General features: G+C 56.7%; 5 protein-coding genes across 5 annotated transcripts in view; 2 read left to right on the forward strand and 3 right to left on the reverse strand.

The window, feature by feature from the left end:
• Window positions 1-2,449: 2,449 nt before the first annotated feature.
• Window positions 2,450-4,362, reverse strand: P884DRAFT_193962 (uncharacterized protein; the record flags this gene model as incomplete). Its single annotated transcript, XM_069437793.1, has 2 exons — window positions 2,450-3,936; window positions 4,041-4,362. 2 exons carry the CDS (start codon window positions 4,360-4,362, stop codon window positions 2,450-2,452), a joined length of 1,809 nt encoding a protein of 602 aa, XP_069299981.1.
• Window positions 4,363-4,598: 236 nt separating this feature from the next.
• Window positions 4,599-5,768, reverse strand: P884DRAFT_93694 (uncharacterized protein). Its single transcript, XM_069446186.1, has 2 exons — window positions 5,217-5,768; window positions 4,599-5,143 (listed from the first exon to the last, which is right to left on the reverse strand). The coding sequence occupies exons 1-2, from the start codon at window positions 5,623-5,625 to the stop codon at window positions 4,836-4,838; spliced, it is 717 nt and encodes a 238-aa protein (XP_069299982.1). The 5' UTR covers window positions 5,626-5,768; the 3' UTR covers window positions 4,599-4,835.
• Window positions 5,769-7,315: 1,547 nt separating this feature from the next.
• Window positions 7,316-9,828, forward strand: P884DRAFT_297414 (fungal-specific transcription factor domain-containing protein; the record flags this gene model as incomplete). Its single annotated transcript, XM_069444514.1, has 5 exons — window positions 7,316-7,377; window positions 7,448-7,460; window positions 7,632-8,441; window positions 8,507-8,617; window positions 8,671-9,828. The coding sequence occupies 5 exons, from the start codon at window positions 7,316-7,318 to the stop codon at window positions 9,826-9,828; spliced, it is 2,154 nt and encodes a 717-aa protein (XP_069299983.1).
• Window positions 9,829-13,392: 3,564 nt separating this feature from the next.
• On the forward strand, window positions 13,393-17,271 carry P884DRAFT_93745 (fungal-specific transcription factor domain-containing protein). Its single transcript, XM_069446187.1, has 2 exons — window positions 13,393-13,806; window positions 14,070-17,271. The coding sequence occupies exons 1-2, from the start codon at window positions 13,706-13,708 to the stop codon at window positions 17,179-17,181; spliced, it is 3,213 nt and encodes a 1,070-aa protein (XP_069299984.1). The 5' UTR covers window positions 13,393-13,705; the 3' UTR covers window positions 17,182-17,271.
• Window positions 17,272-18,645: 1,374 nt separating this feature from the next.
• P884DRAFT_327636 (phenol hydroxylase-like protein) overlaps window positions 18,646-19,692 on the reverse strand; it is a gene marked incomplete at its 3' end in the record, with an annotated part of 2,598 nt that continues 1,551 nt past the window's right edge. Inside the window, exon 4 of the mRNA XM_069445557.1 lies at window positions 18,646-19,629. Within this exon, the coding sequence (XP_069299985.1) occupies window positions 18,646-19,629 (984 nt within the window). The remainder of the gene's footprint in view (window positions 19,630-19,692) is intronic.

A 19,692-nucleotide genomic window follows, 5' to 3' on the forward strand; every position in this document is an offset into this window, starting at 1 on the left:
AAAGAACAGAGCAAGATTTGGGGGAGAGGGAGAGCATATATAGGCAGGTTGTTGGTGGTCTGTGCACACCTGCAATTGCACAAAATGCAGAGGTGCGCAAAGCGGCCCGAGCTCTTCTCTTCTACAGTAGATTCAGGGTTGGGGTTATTTGGGGCACTCGAGACCTTGTCAATGCTGCTGCCAGCCTACTTACATACATTCTTTGTCAACATAATAACTAACCCGCAAGCAACGAGAACAATTACTCCCTACGGCGCGGTTGAACAGCTACCAGCGAAACCCTTGATCCGAGAAGTCTTCCTCCTCAATCATCACGGTTATGTATGAATCCATAAGGGATTGCGAGAAAGATTGCTCTTTGATCACTTCTCATGGCGCTCATCTGAGCGTATCCATTATTTAAACACGAGTGGACTCGGCTCGGCTCTGGAATGCACTCCGAGTCGGTAGACACTCCAACTAGTTGATCCCCAAGCGTTCTTTTTCTGTTTCGGCGTTTTGTGGTTCTGCCAAATTAGGAAGCGTGTACGGCGTTTGTGCCGTCAAGAAAACCAGGAACAGCTGGTTGCGGCGGGGTCTAGGCAAGCTGAGATCCGGTGCAGCCGCACCAGACTGCTTGCTGTTTCTTCCCCGGAGAAGACACGCCTTGTCATCAGGGAAGATGCTTTTTGATGGTGGTTTCCCGAACAGATGATCCTGAAGGTATCGGCAACAATAAGGCTCATCGTCAACGCACATTGAAGCAATCCAAGCAATCATAACCGAACCTGACTGTCGGGAGCATCTCCCACAATCTTCACAGCCGAGCAGCAGCACGAAGGATGTGCGTGCCTGACGATCATAAGTTGAGTGCTGCAGCTCTCCAGGTCAAGCGCCCCATGCGCCAACTAACTCCCCTGCCGTCGGGGGCCCGACGACAACAGCGAAATGGAGTACGGAGTATATCGAATTACATCTGCAGTCGGATGCAACCCTGGAAGAAGCGCACCCGCTTGCTCTACCTGAAAATCTGCACAGCAACGTAGCAGTGTGCTTCCGTCCAAGCATGCGTTGGAACGCGAGGCGGAGACCCCGCCTTCGGGTTGCCAGCCAACCAAGCGTGAATGCGCCGCACAGCTACTGGCGATTTCGAGACACTCTTCAGAGCAGACAGGGACGCCGCCGGCGGAGAACGGGGCGCACGGGTGTCAAGCCTCCTTCTTTCCACAGGTTCCGAATCCGGCTTGTCCCGCGAGACACTTTGAGCGCCTTGGGAAAACGGTTCCTGACAGGCTCGCGCAGAGCTCCCGGCAAGGCCGTTGATGGGAAGGTGGGGGCGGGGCGCCGATTCTTATAGTGTATCCTTAGGGATGAGGACACCCAGCGAGAAGTCCCGAGTCTTGCGGCGCCGAACTCCCTCCGTGGGTGAGCGCTGTGCCTGTTCAAAAAAAATAAAAATAAAAATAAAAACACGGAAGAAGGGACAGCAAGCGAGTGGGAACCGGGAAGGGTTCTGGCGTGTCAGACCGCAGACCCAATGTCAGAACACCCATACTTAAGGTGCAATTGCTGGCGGGCAATTGCGGCGTCGCTTTTGCTTTCGACACCCAAGCTGTAAACTGGTCTGGCGTTCAATCAAATTGACCCTCGGCCAAGGAGCGAAATGGTGCTGCTTGGCAAAGCGGGTTGCCCACGTAAACTCTCGCCATCTTGCGAACTAGAAGCCATGGAATCGGAGATTTTGGACCCTGTGGTGCATCGAGAACTGCCAGTGTCTCACACATCCACGAGTGTTTTCTAAAAAGAGAAAATTAGGAAAAAAAGGAAAAACGAAAAAAAAAGAGAAAAGGGAAAAAAAAAAAAGAAAAAAAGAACAAAAGAACAAGCAGCTAGTGAAAGCGGAGGTGAAGTCGAATCATACAGCACTCTGAGTGAGGGCCCACCAACGGTTTGACACACTTGTGATGATATCATGGAAAACTCTTTTATTCCTGATTCCAAGGCGGATCTTTCATTCCACAGTCACGTTGTATACATGAAATCATCCCACCGGACGGCCAAACTCCCGCGATCCAGATTGTCAGGAAGAGAGACGAAGAACGGAAGAGACAGGAGCTGTACGCTGCCAAGAGAACGCCTGGGCTTCCCATGCATCCGTCCATGTAAAGGTCTTCAAACAAAACCCACAAGAGCCCCGTGCTCCCATGACACAGACACACAGAATGACGGAACGAGGAGTGAGATTCTGAAGCAGAAAAAATATGTCCGAAAACGACAGTCGACCAGCCAGATTTCGCATGTATCGCGACTGGTCAAGATGGGTATCGAAGAAAACGGTAAATAGGACAAGAACAACCGGACGATCACCCAAGACGGGAGAGACACAAAAAAAAAAGGCCCCGACCCGACGAAAACATGACATCGCAGCCTCGAACAGCTCCCTCACAAACCCCCATCCGTCGCGACCCCTTCACGGCCCTCTCCTCCCAGCCTGCGGTCCCGGCGGCGCCTCCGGATGGTGATGATACGCACCCGCGTCGCCCCACTGCGCGTTTAGCCCCGCGGCCGTCTGCCCCGCCTGCTGGTCCCTGCGGCCGTAGTGCCCGTGCATCTCGGCCGTCTCGTCGAGCGGCTCCAGCCCGGACCCGGACCCAGGGCGGCGGCCGCCGCCGTCGCTCCTCCTCCGGACATGCCCGCGCGCGCTGGCGGCGCTGCCCGATCGGCTCCTCAGCCCAGAGGTTGAGGTTTCGGTTCCGGTTCCGGTTCCGGTTCCGGTTTCCGAACTGACGATCACGGGCCCGGGCCCGCCGGCGATACCGCCACTCGGCAGCTCGGCACGCGTGGCGGTCCCGTCCAGCTCCGGGAAGAACGCCTGCCCCGGTGGTGGGGATGCCGCCGCCGCCGCCGCCGCCGCCACCGTGGCGCCACCAGCACCGCCGGGAAGAAGCGGGCTTCCCACGCCCGCGGCCGCGCCGTTGTCGCTCCCGTCCGCGGATAGCTCGCTGGCGTTGCTCTGCTGCCGCCAGTGGGTGTACGCGTACCCGCTGTGGGGCGCGGGGGAGCCGACGCTGCTCTCGGTGTTGCCGCGGACGCGGGCGGGCTGCATCGGCTGCTGTTGCAGGGCAGGGGCGGTTGCGGGGTCGAAGTAGCCGGCGTTGGAGTCCGGGCTGGCGTGGCGGGAGCGGTCGTCGGGGAAGTTGGGGAACATGTTGGGGGACGGGGTGTGGAAGCCGGCCGAGTCGGAGCGACCGTGGCCGGCAGCAGGGCCGCCTGCTGGCGTCGGGGTGCCGGAGATGCTGGTGTTGTTGGGAGTGGCCGAGGTGGGTGCCATGAGGGGGTTGACGCTCATTTCGTCCACTTCCGAGTGGAGGTGGCGGCCCCAGTGCTCTGCCTCGGCTTGATTATGCGGTCGGGTCCTTCTGCCGCTGGACGAGCCGCGGTTGGATCTTTCCATGATGTCCTCGACGCGCTTGAGGCGCCGGATGATGAGGAAGGCTGCCACGACCACCACGATCAGCAGGACCACCACGCCAGCGATTATGCCGCCGATCGCCCCGCCGCTTAGGCCGCCGTCGGGTTCGCTAGAGGGGGAAGAGGCGGGAACCTTGGGGACGCTGGTCGGGACGAACTTGACGGCGTCGTACGTGTCGTCGTCGAGCTCGGTGGGAATGGTAGGCGTGACGACCGTCTCGACCGCCCGAGTCCTCGTCACTGTGTCTGCGCCCGATGTCGTCGTGATGGTCTCAAAGACGGTCGTGGTTACCGGGTCCGTCGAGTAGCAATAAGCATTCGGGCCGCAGGCCAGTCCGCTCCTACAACACCCATAGTTGGCCGAGGCTGGACAAAGGTAATAATCGGTCGGACAGGGGTTTTCGGTGTATGTGAAACCAGCAGGAGGTAAACAGGCTTCGTCATTCTCGCCGTCGCCGCACACAAAGTTGAGCGGACAGCAACCCGCTAGATGAGAGGATCCCGTCCAGTCAGCCTCCGTTTCGCTCGCAAAAAAAAAAAAAAAAAATACATCGCATCTCATGGGCCGGCGGGAAAGGAAAATTACGCACGTTGTCCGTTCACCGGGAAGCACGCATAGTACCCTTCTCTTCCGCAGGCTGTCGTTGGCCCCGCCGTTGTCGCATAACACGAATCGACCGCGCAGGCATATCGAGAAGGGCAGCAGTCGCCGCCCAGAGAGGCGGCGCACGAGGTGTGCTCGGCCGGACATGTCCCCTCGTCTCGGCGCACCGGACGCGCCGTCACGCGCGCTTTTGGAATCCTGTGCACATCGTCCCATTCCCTTCCTACATGCGACGCCGATGCGTCCCAGCCTAGGAGCGCGACCAGCAGAAACGCGGCGCACGACGAACAGGCCCAGATGCTGCGCATGTCGGCCGTCCGCTCGCGGGGGCGGGATCGAAGTCTGTTATTCTTTTCGTCCGGGGTAGTCCGTTATTGGCTCGGCGCTGATCGAGGATCGACTTCCGTACCGGGGTTGGGGATGTTCGTTCGGACGACCCTGGTTCGGACGGAAATGCGCAGTGGAGCGGGCGGCGCGGGCGCCGGGTAGTTTGTATAGTTATCGGCACAAGCAAACGTAGCCGGGCCGACTGTCTGCCGCCCTTCTCTTGGATTCCAGGTTGGGGGTTTGAGGCGTTGTTAAGTGTGCGACCAGAACAGGCAGCCCTTTTTGTTTTCGCGAGCGGGGCTGAGTTTGCAGCGCGCCATCAGACCAAGAGAGCAAAAGACAGCAACGGGGAATTTTAGGGAGAAGTTGGGGGGGGGGGGGGGGTGGTCGTAAGCCTTTGCTGGGCTCTTACTACTAACGTTATACGTGCATAACCTCTCAACGCATCCACATCTCACACGCAGCCCCCAGGTACGGCTGAGAACCACGAAAAACGCAAAACTTGCGGTGCAGACCTGTCTTCAGGGTCCCTGGCCCGAATTCGTTGAAATTGACCAAAGTCAGATTGGGCTGAGCGCGCATACCGCGAGTATGTTCCCATCACCGGCAGAAGCAAAAAGGGGGGAGAAATGGGCGGCCGGTTGGCATTGTAGATTCGCGCCGACTCGCAGCAATTCCGCAAATCTGGGGTGAAACGGAAAATCCCACGCTGCCTGGCCTCTTGGGATATTTGGGTTCGTAGTGTTGGGCCCGGGGACAAGGCTTCCAGATGTGGTGCCCGTGTCAGCAACAGAGTGATTGGCCTGTCTCACGAGATCGCCATCACTGAACGCACCAAGTGGCGGTCCCCCCGAAGAGAGGAGGGCTCCGACAAGCTGCTGCGGATTCCTCCGAGGCGTCAAGTCAAATGTGTGGGCAAGGCCACCATTACAATAAAAGCGTAACATCGTTTGGTTTGCGAACACCCAACTGCAGCGGGAGAATGCTGGGCGGAAGACTCGAAAATGTAGGGCAGGGGCAGGGGCGGGGGCAGCAGGCGGGAGAGAGAGCCGACAGTGCATGGAATGCCTTAACCGCCTGCGCAGGCGGGAGCTTTCTAAAACCGGAGGGTATGAGAGCAACTTCGGGGCTGCACGGCAGTGGCCAGGTGTGTTACGAGACTCGTCTTCCTTGCCGATAGTGCTTGTTGTTCCGAGATGGCGGCCCAAGTGTGCTGTTGCTTGGAAATGGTTGGCGTGCCACATTTTCTCAATTGAAATCTCTCACTAACCTTATCCGTGTCAAACAACGTCCTCCTCATGCGGAGTGAAAGGCCAGCATGTTAACGTTAAATCCAATAGGCGTTCATGCATGCATGAGGCTGTCGAGATATCGGCATGGAAAATCGTATGCAGGCGCCATCCAGGGCGTAAATGCAGCGCGGAATGTATGCATCTCGTCACACGGCGGGCTTGTCTCATAATCCTCAGAGGATGTTGCATCGCCCGAGTTTCCAAATCTCGCAGAACCCGGGTCCTTCTCGCTCTGGCGTCAGCTGGGGCTAGTGGTGAAGCTTATGGAAAAAGTATTATCCGGAAGCAGCCAAGTTGCGACCTGCCAGATGTGGACACCTGGGAGCAGGTGTTGGAAACCAAGGCTGTGAAGTAGGAACATACAGTCCCCATGTACTAGCCCTTCGAAGCAAAGGTATGTTTGACACATGCACACCTACTGTGAGGCACAGGCATACGGAACTGTCATGCCCTCCTGGGTCCACGCAAGCAGAAGGGGCACAAGCCTTTTTAGAGTGTTCATCCTTGAAAGTCGGCCTTCCTCGGCGAAATATCCGGTTCAATCGAGCAATGCGGTGAATGGGGGCGGCGGCTATGCCTGGATGCCTGGATGCCTCGAATGCCTTGGTCACGGGGACGAATCGCGCTGCCTGGACAAGGCCCATAGTGATTCGGTACCCCAAATTGGTCTTCTCTGTGGAGCCGACAAGGCTTTATCACTACAGAGTAGTGTAATTCTGCTCTCATCAATCAGCATCGCTTCCGACCCATCGAGTCCAGACCCAACGTTGTAATACAGTACGGCCCGGCAGATGGTCTGGCTACCATCTAAACTGGAAGAGCGTAGTAATAAACTTTTTGCATCAATGCAACACTAAAGATGTCGCTGCAGAGGCGAGATAGAATGCGGATTCGATACTCGCCCGGAGCAGGGATACCTGCTGCACGAAGTCCGCAAGGGCCCTTCTACTTACCCCGCGAGTCCCGGCTCAGGCCCCTCGTCCCCTGAACGACTCAGCTTATTTTCGGAGTTGGGGGGCATGCGTTTGCCCAGAAAGAGACCGGAGTCCTTGCCCGTTCCCCAATCCCCCGCACGCCTTCTCCGCAAACCACACCTTACCGAGCGACCATACGCAGCTTCTATTGGCCCTCCTATTAAACGGCAGGAGAACCTGGATACAGCATGTGGATCATTCATCTAGACCTGACCACATCCGACCATTGCCCCGGAACGAATCCCGGACCTCAACACGTCGAACTTTCCAACTTCGTCATGTGGAAGCGGCCCATTGTCATCGTGGCTCAACTTTGTAGGCCCCTTCCACGTCCGTAATCTATCTGTGATGGACTAAACCTGGCGTGTGGCGCCGAGTATTGTCGTTTATTTTTAATCTCTTTCGCCTTGTCCCGCCGTTTGCTTCCGTCAAAAACCCTCCTCAGAGGATCGGCAATCGCGCCGCCCGCTAGCAGCCGCATCAGGGTTCGTGCGAGCGCAGTGGCTTATAAGCCGGGGCGACCGTTCAAGAAGAGAGTTGAATTGAAAAGGGGGGGGGGACAAAGGGAACTTAAGGGCGGCCATCGCCGTCGAAGAAGGCCACGACAAAAAGATTGGCCAATTTCGCGAAGAAACTCCTTGACAGTCATAGTTCTCCCGGACGTCAAGATGCTCTTGTACACGAGACTTGCTCCTCCTAAGCAGCCCAAGAGGCGATCACGAGGCGGTACGTAAATTGAGTCTGTCCCTGTCGACGCCGTCGGGAAACGAGAGAAGGCTAACCGAGACTTTCGTCGACAGGGTGCACTTTCTGGTACGTCACATCCTCTTGCCGATATCTCGGTTGTTGTTCATCTTCTCCCTAGACCGGTGCCCTGACTGGTAATGAAGTAAGGAAAAGGTTTGTCCAGAACAACCCACTCTCGTGGATGGGTATCTATATTTGCCTGAAGCGGACACACCGGCTGACAGATAATTCATTCAGAAGAAAAAGTGCGATGAGAAGCGGCCCAAATGCAGTCGTTGCCAGGATCAGGGCGTCGAATGCGTCTATGAAGCCGTGAAACCCCGCCAACGGAGGCGGCGCGACTCGGCAGCCCCCAGCAGCCCTCATGGTCTCCAGCAGATGACCCGGCGGTTGTCACAGATCAGCCACTACAGCCACGGCACGGACTACTACTCTGGGCGTGATGATGGTGTGCTTAGGAACCTCGTGCCCTACGCCCTCGATTATCCGGTTATCCCGAGTCCATCCGACAGCAGCTTCGAGGCTTATCCTTTTCCTTCTCCCTTCACGCCTATTGAACTCTCGGACAGCCACCGGGATGATGCTCACTCGGAAGACGGCCAACAAACCACGACTAGCACTGCGGTGGTTTCTCGATCCAAATCCTTGTGCCCGGACCTGGCCATGATTGCGCCCTGTCCAGTCGGCTCTCCTTTGCTTGACTTCTGCGCGCCGACATTCTCGGAATTCTCAGACAGGCAAAATCGCCGGGCACTGGTAGATCACTTTTGCAACGTCCTGTCCCATCTCATTGTCTTCCGCGAGGAGACGGGCAACCCCTTCCAGCAACTGGTGCTGCCCCTTACCCGGCGAGACTCTCCGGTCACATACGCAATCTTTGCGCTCGCTTGTGCGCATCTCGAGTACCGGGGCGTCGAAAACGCAGAGAAATCACTCTACTTTCACAACATGGCCATTCGAGGGGTTGCTCAGTTGATCCAGGACAGCAGCAAAGTCAACAGGAACGAGATATTAGCGGCCATCATGCTGTTGGTCTACTATGAATGCGTGAGTGTGCCGAGCCAACATTGACGTGGCTCCGGACGGATTGCGTAGCGCTGACCACGCCACAGCTCGTTCAAAAGGGCCATTCCAACATTGTAGCTGGGCATCTCAAGGGAGCTCTGACCATCATGGACACCACACCGGATCCGGGAGACTCGACAAGTGTCTTTTTGGAGCGCGTATGCTACTACCCCTCCCCTTTTTGAGCATCAGACGAGCTCACCCGCCACAGGCTTTCCGCTTCTACGACGTGATCACTGCCCTGTCCAACGGCACCCCGCCACTCTCAGCAACGCCCTCGCTGAGCTGTCTCCGGCCACTCTCCCCCTTAGGCGCCCCCCCCGTTTCGCCGTTGTGTAACGTCGACACTCTTCTCGGCATGGCAACTACCCTGTGGCCCATCATCCACCGTCTCGCCGGTCTTCGCGCCCTCAAAACGGAGCTCGAGAATGCCAGCCACACAGATGGCAACCCTTCCAAGGCCGCCGTCCTCCGGACCGAGTTCGAGTCTACCGCCCAAGCGATCGAGATGGCCCTGCTGCAATGGCAACCCCAGCTCCCGCCGGGCTTCACGCCTGATCCGGATCCCGAGGTCGACTTGGCAGCGGCAATGGCGGCATCATCATCGTCACCATCATCAAGGTTAGCAACAACAGCGACGAGGCCGACGGCAGCGGCGGCGGCGGTGGCGAACCGAATACCAGCAGTAACCTATTCCCACCTTTCCCCCCTTCCAACAGATCCCACACTCCACATCATCAACACCACCACCACCACCACCACCGCCACCGCCGCCGCCGCCGCCGCCGCCGGCGACCCCGATTCCCCATTCTCCTCCGACCCGTTTCCCGAAGGCCTGCCAAGCACCACTCCGCAGTCCATCATCACGCCGCCGCCGCCGCCGAGCCCGCAGGACCGATCGCGGATCGCGTCCATCTACCACAACGCGCTCGCCTACCGGCACGCGGCGCTGGTGTACCTCTACCGGACGGTGCTCTCGCGGCGGCGGACGCACGCCTCGGTGCAGGCGCAGGCGCGGCTGTCGCTGGCGCACTGCGTGGCGACGGTGCGCCACCGCGGGCCCATGTCGGCCCTGCTCTGGCCCCTCTTCGTCTCGGCCTGCGAGGCCGTCGCCCCGCGCGACCGCGCCCTCGCCGAGCGCGCCTTCGTCGAGGTCGACCGCCGCCAGGGCATGCGCAACATCGACCGCGCCCGCAGCATCCTGGCCGAGGTCTGGCGCCGCGAGGACGAGGCTGCCGCTGCTGCCGCTGCTGCGGGCGAGCTGGACGGCGCCGATGCCGGGGGAGCCGGGACCGAGATGGAGGACAACGGGGAGGAGCTGTGGAGGCGGGTGTGTAGGGAGATGGGCGTCAGTGTCGTCTTCGGGTGAGGTTCGGAGCGGTCCCGGCGGGCGGATGGAGCCTTTGCCTACGGTGAAGTCGAGCCGATGTCAGGTGTGGTTTTCTTTGATGGAAAAGGGCCTCCCTCCCGACGGAGTGTCGGGGGGAAGGGGGGAAACACCGAAAAATGTGAGATCATGAGGCCGAATGGGCGTTTGCGGTTCTTGCAAATGGGCTGATGTGGTCGATGGGCATATGATATGGTTCACAATCCGCAACAGTCCGGAGTTTTTTCAGGGAACCTTTTGTGGCGTAGGCTGACGGGACGAGAGCTTCTTGGGAGTGTTCTGTCATTTCTGGCGCAAACCAACGGGGTGTTTTGGGCGAGAAAACAAGGAGTTTAGTAGTCATTGTTATCACTCCTATTTTTGTATGTATTTTACAAAGTCGATCTGGGTTACAAAACACGAGTAACAGTATATTCGGGGATATACGCATTTACCTACGGTCACAACACGCATCCGGCTCCTGCATCAGGTCCTAGGCTCTCAAGCGCTGCTGAACGAGCACACAGCGTGAAAGTATACCAAACGATGGGAAAAAAAAAAAAGGGGGGGGGGAGGGGGTTCGGCCGTTGCGTGTCCTGTGCCATGTTTACAGAATCATGTGCGTCCATTGGCTCGGTTCTAAGTTTTTTTTGTCGAACGATATCGCCAGCACCAATTACGTGAGGAGGTGCCATGGGATGACCACTGCATGCCTGAGCCGCTTGAAACGCGCCTCAGGTGGCGGCGGCCATCGCCGATATTCCTTTAGGCTATTTCCCCAAGGGCACTTTCCCCTGGGCTCTGCGCAAGCGCAACAAGAGTACCTATGTATGTATGTACTGTACAAGGGGCTTGGCACACGGCAGAGTTCCTGAGGCTGCAAACCTCAGGTTCTCATCACCTGGTCACCGACCTGGAACCCGACCCCATTCAGGTTGTAATGTGAAGTCCTTACTACGGATTCCACAATGGCAGTTGGCCACGTACAATAGCCTCCCCCAAGGGACGCATCCTGGCGGGACCTCATCCCGACCAGCCAACTCAACGCTTATCCGGCCAGGGGCCAGCGAGGAAACTCTTGACGAGCTAAGAGTGTGGTTCGCGCCGGAAGGTTTCAGCAACACGACGCGATCCTATGTGCCGACGGAGTTGGCATGCTCTGGCCCGCGGCATTCAGAAACGGCTCTGCCGGAGAAAAACGGTGAAGAGATCGACTAGGAAGCAGTTTGAGAATGCCATCAATGCTGGGGGTTATCGAGCAACTGGTTGGCGTAATGGGAAGACCGCGAAAAGGGAAGGGTTCAGGACGCGAGGAAACTGAAGACTGATTGATTTTTGGCTATTTGGCGAGTCACTGCAAATCAGACGCGGAAAAGAGATAAGGTATGTAATCTGTAGGTACACGCCAAGTGGCGGAGCCCAAATGCGGGTGTATTTTCAGCTAAGGTTCTGAATAAGTCGTTCAATACGGAAGAGGGAAAGAAAACCCAGAGCAGGCATGAGAGATAGGAGATAGAGACGTTCTCAACAAGTAGTCTTCGGGGCTTCCTAAGTTTCAAATGTGTAATAACAATGTCATGCATACAACTGTGGTATGGTACTACTCCGTATTCATGGTGGGAATATTACAAGACTCAAGACGCTGGTGCAAAGACAGCAAATCAAGAGCGCGATGCGGTTCACCAAACGTAAAACGAACACTGCCCTATATCGAGCTGCTTGTCAAGGCTAACTCGGTCGATAGCATCGAATTCCGGAGTTCTAGAAGGGTAAGAAGAGCGTATGGTTACTCAGTTCAACACTCTTTGATCCTCTTCCTTGGCGCTTAGTTCAAGGGTACCTATCCTGATTGGACAGGACCCCCTGTAGATACTAGGACATTCACGGATTTAACGAGTACCTACGTTTCCATCTCAGTGCCTGGTGGTTAAGTTCCTTCCTATGTAACCACGCCTGCTCTTGACGCGCCCGGCTGCGGGGTCGGCATCAAGAGGCGGGAAGGAGCATCTGCTCTCCCCGTTGCCAAGACCATAATCGACCCACTCACCTCTACACTACCATTGCTTAGTGTAGCCGGCGCGTTGTCAAGCGCGGTGGGAGTTCAGACTTCTCGCGCCGTGGATTGGGCTCAAACCGCGGCACGACCATGCTCTGGTAAGGCGCAGCCATTCCACCCGCGGCATGAACTGGGAACGAACTCTGCGGTTCAGATTTGCTGTATGCTTCATACCTCCGTATCATGACAGAGTGTCGATACGATACGGAAATGGACTGCCTTCGGAATAAGGCGCTGCGAGACAGTTGTTGTCCCGCGCTGGAGCTGGTGTCTGTCCCTCCTTTCTTTTCCTTTTTCCCCCCCTTCCCCCCTTCTCTGTCCCCTGTCCACCCGGAATGGCCTGGAACCTGCTTGGGGTCCCGGAACGACGCAGGGTAGGCGGGTTTCTGGGGAAAGCGGGTCTACATAAGATTTTTGTTTAGGCGGGACAAGCTCCACAACGACAGCAAGCGTGTGGGGGCCTGGTCCGTTTCGTACTCTCGAGCACGGGATGCGAATGTACCTAAGCTGATCCAACTCATGTTGTCTCAGTTGACAAAATGAAAGGTCAGATACTTACTTTGGTAGACGCTACTCGGACAACTACCCTTCAATGTCGGTCAGACGTAGATGTATATAACTAGCTCTTATGTGTTTTGAATACGTTCTTCCAAGTATTGAAAACCCTTGTTTCAATCAAGCCCACCCTTCGAGTCAAAGTGCACCGCACCATTTCGCAGGTCGCCAGCTGGCAGCCTCTATCGTCAGCCAACCCATATCGCCCTTGACGTTCGCAGACTAAGTGGCACAAAGAGCCATGTCATCATGCCGGATGGAGGCTGATGCGACACGACCAGCTTCTCGATAGCCAACGCGGCGTTCTACCTGGTATTGCACATACACTACATATCAGGCGTGCCTATTGGCAGCTGCACAACCGCGACGCTAAAGAGTTTGTTTGGGCTTGCGACCGGGATGGCGGGGCTCAGAGCCAAAGAGGGGTCTTGTGGTTGTATAGGGTGATTGGAATGGGGCAGATGCCGCAGGGTTCCAGAAAATGAGCCTGGGTGGGTGTAAAGAGGCCGCTGCCATTCAGTGAGCTGGTCTCCGCCGCTATCGCTTGCCAGGCAGCCCAACTGTCAGATTCTTCGGTCGCTGATCGTGGCTCGCAACCAGACGAGCCGCCGGCACGTCTCATTCTGCGCAGGGCTCCTTCCGTGTTGTGCCCCGAGCAAGGTTCCCCTCACGCATTCCTCCAAACGTTTCCTGAACCTGTTCGCACTCTCCAGTCTCGTTTTCTCGACAAGAAAGATATTGAATTCTTCAGGGATCGGATCATCTCCGGCTGGCCCCATCACCTCGTACCCGCACTACTTACTGGCCTAGCCACGCCGTCTCCGACGGTCGATCCCAGCCAACCGGCACGCGACATTCAGAAACAGCACGAAGCTCCGCAGCAGTAACGCTAGGGATCCCCGGACGCTGAATGTGCCCGCCACACTGAATGGCCGTCTCTTAGCACCCTTCTTGCTACGATCGGACAAAAAAAAAAAAAAAAAAAAAGAAGATGACCATCTCAGGCCTCTACGATTCTAATCTCGCAACATGACTTGGATGTGCATTTGCTGATTGCCTTGATTGAACCTTGAGGCTTTTGGGACCGACACCTTTCACCGCACCGCCAAGCCCGCATTCAACATCGCATTCTCTCATCTCTACCCCCAAGCCCAAAGATCAATCAACTCAAGCCGGAGCGCCGGTAATCCGCTTTGATAGGACTCATCTCTGAGCCCGTACAGCGCTGCAGAACGACTCAACATGGTCCCGCTATGAGGAGCGCCCGACATGACCACGCCAATCAATGGAGCATTACCGCCGACCAAGCAAATCCGCTTCGTCAACAACCAAGGCCAGCCTCCGTCCAAGAGGCGGAGAATCAATGCAGCGTATGTCCCCCTCCCCCCCCCCCTTCTTTCCCCGGATCATATGCACTTGGCTTCTTGCACATTTCCCTTACCCGGTGTCCGCTTCGGCGGCTGCCATTCACCCCATTAGACTCCTTTCCCCCTCCCTCCACCGTCCCGCGCCCTCGATCACCCCCCCTTCCCCTCCCCTTTCAGATGCCCGGCGTCACGGCACCGCCGCGGAGGTTCTAAAGACACGAATTCACCATGCGAAGTTTGGGATGATATTCTAAACAGAGCGCCAGATGTTTGACATGTCGTAAGAGGAAAACTCGATGCGCCGGAGAGAAGCCGGATTGCTCAACCTGTAAGAAGAACGGCCACGTATGTTTAGGGTACAACGACCTCGTGGACAGGAAGAGGGAAGGCCGCGAGGATGACGGGTCAGCGGCACTGAAGAAGGAACCTGCCGACATGCCAGATCTGAAGACTGGCACAAGCGCGAGCCCCGTGGAAGGGGATGGTGGCGAGCAGCGGGAACGACTCGGCTGGACGAGTAAGGCCGCCCCACGGCAGGCAGGGTTTGTCGACCAGGAGGACGCCACCGCGAGAACGTCCGTTTTGCGTTCCAGCACGACAGCCTCGTCAAAACGACCGCATGAAGCTGGCAACGGTTGGGAACGAGATGGCAAGCCGCAGGGTTCTGTTGCAACTCCCAGACGTCCCGAGGCGCCGCGGAACAGCTCGTTTTCAGAGGACAGCCGAAGCACGAATAACCGCTCACCCGTCCAACTTGAACGCCACCGCGTGCCGTACTTTCGATACTTTGGCCCCACTGCCATCGTTCCCGGTTTTAAGCAGATGGTGGTAAATGTGTATCGCGACAGCAGACGGAAGAGCCGAGGTAGCTCCTTCTCGACGGCCTCTCCGGGATCACTTTTGGGCTACGGGATCCATCACAGTCACACCTCGAAGCTCGAAACCCCTCTCGAAACGCTTGACGACTTGCCCGTCTACGATGTGAACAGTTCCGAACCGGTTCACGGTCTCATCATATCCCTTGTCGAGACCTTCTTTCTTTACCTTGGATGCAATTACCGCTTCCTGCATAAGGATCGGTTCCTGCCGATGCTGAAGGAGAAGCGGATCGAGGCAATCCTTGTTGATGCCGTCTGCTCCTTGGCTGCCCGCTTCTCCGAGCAGCCCATCTTTACAAAACACCATGACGGAAAGCTGAAGCGGTCAGAATACGGTCATGTTTTTGCCCAACGAGCAAAGGCCGCGATTGTCGACACCTTCCCCTGCCCCTCGGTCGCTGCTGTCCAAGCCTGCCTGCTGATGGCGTACGAGGGGTTCGGCGCCGACCAGGACAGCGCTTTGTGGATGTATCTCGGCATTGCCATCAGGATGGCCGTTGATCTCGGGCTCCAAAAGATTGAGGGCGTCAAATATCAAGGGGAGCGCGATCCCTGGTATACGAGGTACTGGAGCCGCAAAGAGCCCGATGGGGAGGATGGCCCGGACAACAAGCACACCGAGGATGAGAATCTTGGGGCCGAGGAACAACAGCAGGTGGAACAGGAGCGTATCGACACGTTTTGGTCCGTCTTCATCTTGGACCGCGTCATCTCGTCAGGCACGGGCAGGCCTGTAACATTCCGCGACGGCGATTATGAGCTCTCGCTCCCACCCCCAACAGTTGATCCCGTCACCCAGTGGCCTGACCCGTTCCCCCCCTTTGTCGAAATCATCCACCTGTACGGCCGTGCCTCCGACGTCCTCAATAATATCCGGAATGCCAACGACCTCACCGAGGAAAAGATGCATAAACTTAGGATTATGGAGAACGACCTGACAGCGATCTACCAAAAACAGGATCAACGTCTTCACTTCAACGCGCTCAACTTCCGCGAATACGTCAATGCGAACCAAGGAACTACCTTCATCTTGCTGCATTTCTGGTTCCATGCCTTGGTCATCATCCTTCACCAGCCGACCTTGCTCACTCCCTTCCATAACCTGAGCCCGGCCCAGCTGCTGGCCAATAGCCCCGATCTACCAAACAGTCGCGAGCTGTCCATGTCGAGCGCCAAAACGATTGCCGATATCCTTGCCTTTGCCGAGCTAATTGATCCAAAGAGCTTGATTGCCAACCCGTTCACAACCCAACCCATATATATCGCGGCATGCGCCTTCCTCATGGAGTCGGTAGCCTATACGTCGCAGGCTCCGTCGCGCGAGACGTCGGAGACGCCGGATCTCAGAGCCGACCAATTCAAGACGCCGGCGGCGAGGTCTGGATTGGGCCACGATGCACGCCCAATGAAACATCAATTGCTTGCATCTGCTGCCAACCAGAACTACCAGCGCTGCTACAAGAGTCTCCAGCAATTAGAGCAATACTGGGGTGGCGTTAGGTACATCCTAGCGGCTCTCGATCAAAAGTCCAAGGGCATCTGGGATTGTGAAACGTTTATCAACGAGGATCTGGAGGCAATGAGGATGGCAAGGCGAGGACCTCTAAGTCGCCTGCCCCGATTTGAGCACCCCGCCTCTCCAAACGTCCCGCCCATCGCGTATTCGCTCACTGGCACCACGAACTCGCCCAATTCCAACCTCACCGTCCTCTTCCAAGGTAATTTCCCAGTTCAGCCTGGGCCGCCCGGCCCTGCTTTCACCGCTCCAGTGCCACCACAGCCACACTCCGTTTCGGGGTCTGCGGCAACCCCTCCCGGCAATATGATTTACGACCCTATCCGGCAGAGTCTTCCAGAAACGCCCCCAGCGTTTCCCGCCGCTTATTTGCAGCCCAATGTCTCGGCCGTCCGCTATCAACCTGCCCAGCCGAAGACACGCCGGATTCCCGACTCGCCGGCCCTGGGCAAACCGGAGTTGAAATACGAGTCGTCCTCGCCCACCGACGTGAACCAGAGCAGTTCGAGCCACGATGTCAAGCCTCACATGTATGGGTCGCGAGCCAGCAACGGCCCGCTACACCACTCATCCTACAATCACTCTGCGTCGATCCAGGCGGCATTCGACGACGCTATGCCCCACAATGGTTCCCCTTCCAGCACGCCCACAGATTCTGGCATGGCCCAGCAGCATGCAACACACGGCCACAGTCATAATCCGAATCAGAACCCTGCCCACAACCAGGGGAACGGGGTTGACCCAGTTAACAATAATAGCTACGAGGCAGATTTTGCCCAGAGTGGCCTAGCGTCCGGATCATACCCATACCTGGGCCTGAGTCCGATCAACGACACCATCACTTTCAACAGCCAGGAAGTCAACTTTGACATGCTTGGTTTACAGGGAGAGATGATGCCTCCTTGGCTGGAAATCCTACCGGGGGATGTCCTCGGGGGATTATTCGAAGGCGGAATCATGGGAGGAAATCAGCAAATGGGGTAGGTAACCCCCTGTCGCTGAGCAGAACCCATAAGCAGACAAGGGTTACAAGACGATTGATCCTCGTTGAGTTGGGATATGGGTGTGGTGAAGCTGTCAACCCTTCTAGTGGTTTTGTGTTGGTTGGGTTGTTGCTTCGTCTGAATAATGTTTCAGCAACTTCTCTTGACCCCAGTTGTTCAATGTTTCTTTTTCTAATCTTTTGCATTCCATTGGCAAGTTTGAGAGCCCACCAGGCTCTGCCGGGAAGTTTCATATCCGCAGAATCTCATCAAAACTGCACTGCCGCACATCTACTCTACATTGGAAGGAGGGACATTCCTTCATCAGACATGGAGACGAATGCACGAGGCATGTCTGATCGCCACAGTTTAGACAGCCACGGGGCTGATCACGGCAATGGGCCATAGCAGTAAAAAAAAAAAAGGTTGGGGCTGGTGGATCTGTTTCCTCTGTTTCTGTATTTCTCATGTTACCACGCGCATATTTTGCGTGACGGGCGGGAGTTGTCACACATGGGTATTCTGGCGCATGGATAGGTAAGGGAGGAAACGGAATGGAATGGACACAGCACTGATCACAGAAGGGGGGAAAGAAGGACGGATGAGCTCATTTGTCAGTTTGAGTGCGTACGACTTTGTATTCTATTTTTCTGGTGCCTACATGATCTTTTGGCTGGTGTTTGTTCAATCCTGGCGAGTTATGAGTTCATTGCGACTAGATGATCTATGTTATCAACCTTGGGGTTTCGTAACGTCGTGACTGAGCCCACTTAAGTGTTTGGTGGACGATTGGACCGAGTACTGTAACATCCTTAACGTGACGAGAAACGTGTCCATCGTTATCAGTCTGCAGATTCATTTTCTTCTTCTTCTTCTTCTTCTTCTTCTTCTTCTTCTTCTTCTTCTTCTTCTTCTTCTTCTTCTTCTTCTTCTCCTCTCTGCAAAATGTTGACAACACGCTTCAGGGGAGGCAAAGATGGCAGAGCTAATCCGCGCAGCGCTTCTTTCCAACACGCAAGACCAGGAAGCCGGTCCGTCACAGCGGATGTATGAAATGCAGTCCAATCGTGACATAATGATAGAATGATCAAAGAAATCCTATGTACACGGCTCTATAAAAGCCAGAGGTGTATATATATGTGTATATTCGCGTCTACGACGCGAATACCTTTCTCCCCTAAGTGAGCTGCTCGACCCGCGGTTCTCTCCTACCCTTGGAGAATTCCCATCTCTCCTCAGGACCTCCTCTTATAACGCAGAAGACCTCTCAGCATTATTTGACGTCAGCATCACAACGGTCATTAGCCACCGCATCGGTCCTTCAGGCACACACCGTCATGAGACACCACCCCAATCTCTTGACACTCTCTCCCTCTCTCTCCAAATCTTTACATCTCAAAAAAAAAAAAAAAAAAAAAAAAAAAAAAAAAAAAACTCCCATGTCTCAGCCTGTGCGTTCTTCCCTTCAAAGCTGCGCCTGCGTCTCGCCGAGTTTCTTAGTGCAGAAGGCGCTAAAATAGCTATTGAGCGCGTCGACGGTGGCGCTGCCCTCCTCGAGGGCGACGACGATGCCGACGTAGCCGTCGGGGCGGACGACGACGACGCCGCCGCGGTCCTCGTCGAGGCCCATCTTGGCGTGGGCGCAGGCGCGGGCGTCGGGGACGCGGCGGTCCCAGCGGTCGTCGGCGTAGATGTGGTCGCGGTAGCGCGCCAGCAGCGGGGGCACGTCGCGAGTGATCTCGATCGAGGCGCGCGGCGCGGCGAAGACGGTGCAGACTGTGAAGAAGGGCGAGTGCGGATTGTGGCGCTCGTGGTGGCTGATTTGCTCGCGGTCCGCGTCCGGGAAGGCGTAGGCCGAGTAGAACGAGTTCCGCTTGGCCATGTTGTCGGCCAGATCGCGCAGGGCGCGGGCGGTGACGGCGGGCGCGCCGGCGAAGACGAAGAGGCGGAAGGAGCCGTTGAGGGGGACCTCCTGCTCGAGGTGGACGACGTTGGCGTCGACGACGCGGGTGACGTCGGCGATGATGAGGAGGCGGCCCGGGACGAGCTTGGTGCCCTTGGGGTGGACGACGTGGGACTGGGCCGGGTGGGAGGGCGACCAGTTGATGGCGTTGGGCTGGTAGAAGACGCCGTAGCCGCTGGTGAACTCGCAGGATTCCTTGAAGGTCTTGATGAACTCGTTCTCTTCCCGGCCGCCGGCGTTGTTCTTGTCGTCGTTGTTGGTATGGGCCGAGGCGGCGGCGACCTCGTTGGCGGCGGGCGGGCGCTCTGAGAAGAGCTTGGCGTACTTGTTGTCAAAGGCAAGCAGGTTCTCGGCGACCGTCTTGCGCTCGGGCTCGTAGGTCTCTAGTAAGCTGCGTTTAGCAAAGCCGGCCTCCACGGCATGGATCTTCCATGCCAGGTTCAGCGCATCCAGAAACGCCGTGTTCATGCCCTGACCGGCTTTGGGCTGTGCACAGGGTGGGGTTAGCAAGGCCATTTTTGAGGAAGCCATGATGATGGTCCCCCCGCG

This window comes from Thermothelomyces heterothallicus (assembly GCF_042370625.1).
Source record: "Thermothelomyces heterothallicus CBS 202.75 unplaced genomic scaffold P884_scaffold_4, whole genome shotgun sequence".
NCBI lineage: Eukaryota > Fungi > Ascomycota > Sordariomycetes > Sordariales > Chaetomiaceae > Thermothelomyces > Thermothelomyces heterothallicus.

What these genes read in the sequence shown, in the direction of transcription:
- P884DRAFT_93694 (XM_069446186.1), bottom strand. Translation starts at nt 5,625, where the DNA reads ATGTGGCACGCCAACCATTTCCAAGCAACAGCACACTTGGGCCGCCAT. An exon ending in TTCGGGGGGACCGCCACTTG is followed by an intron (nt 5,144 to 5,216) that starts GTGCGTTCAGTG and finishes CACATCTGGAAG; the next exon opens with CCTTGTCCCCGGGCCCAACA.
- P884DRAFT_93745 (XM_069446187.1), top strand. Translation starts at nt 13,706, where the DNA reads ATGACCACGCCAATCAATGGAGCATTACCGCCGACCAAGCAAATCCGC. An exon ending in AGGCGGAGAATCAATGCAGC is followed by an intron (nt 13,807 to 14,069) that starts GTATGTCCCCCT and finishes ACAGAGCGCCAG; the next exon opens with ATGTTTGACATGTCGTAAGA.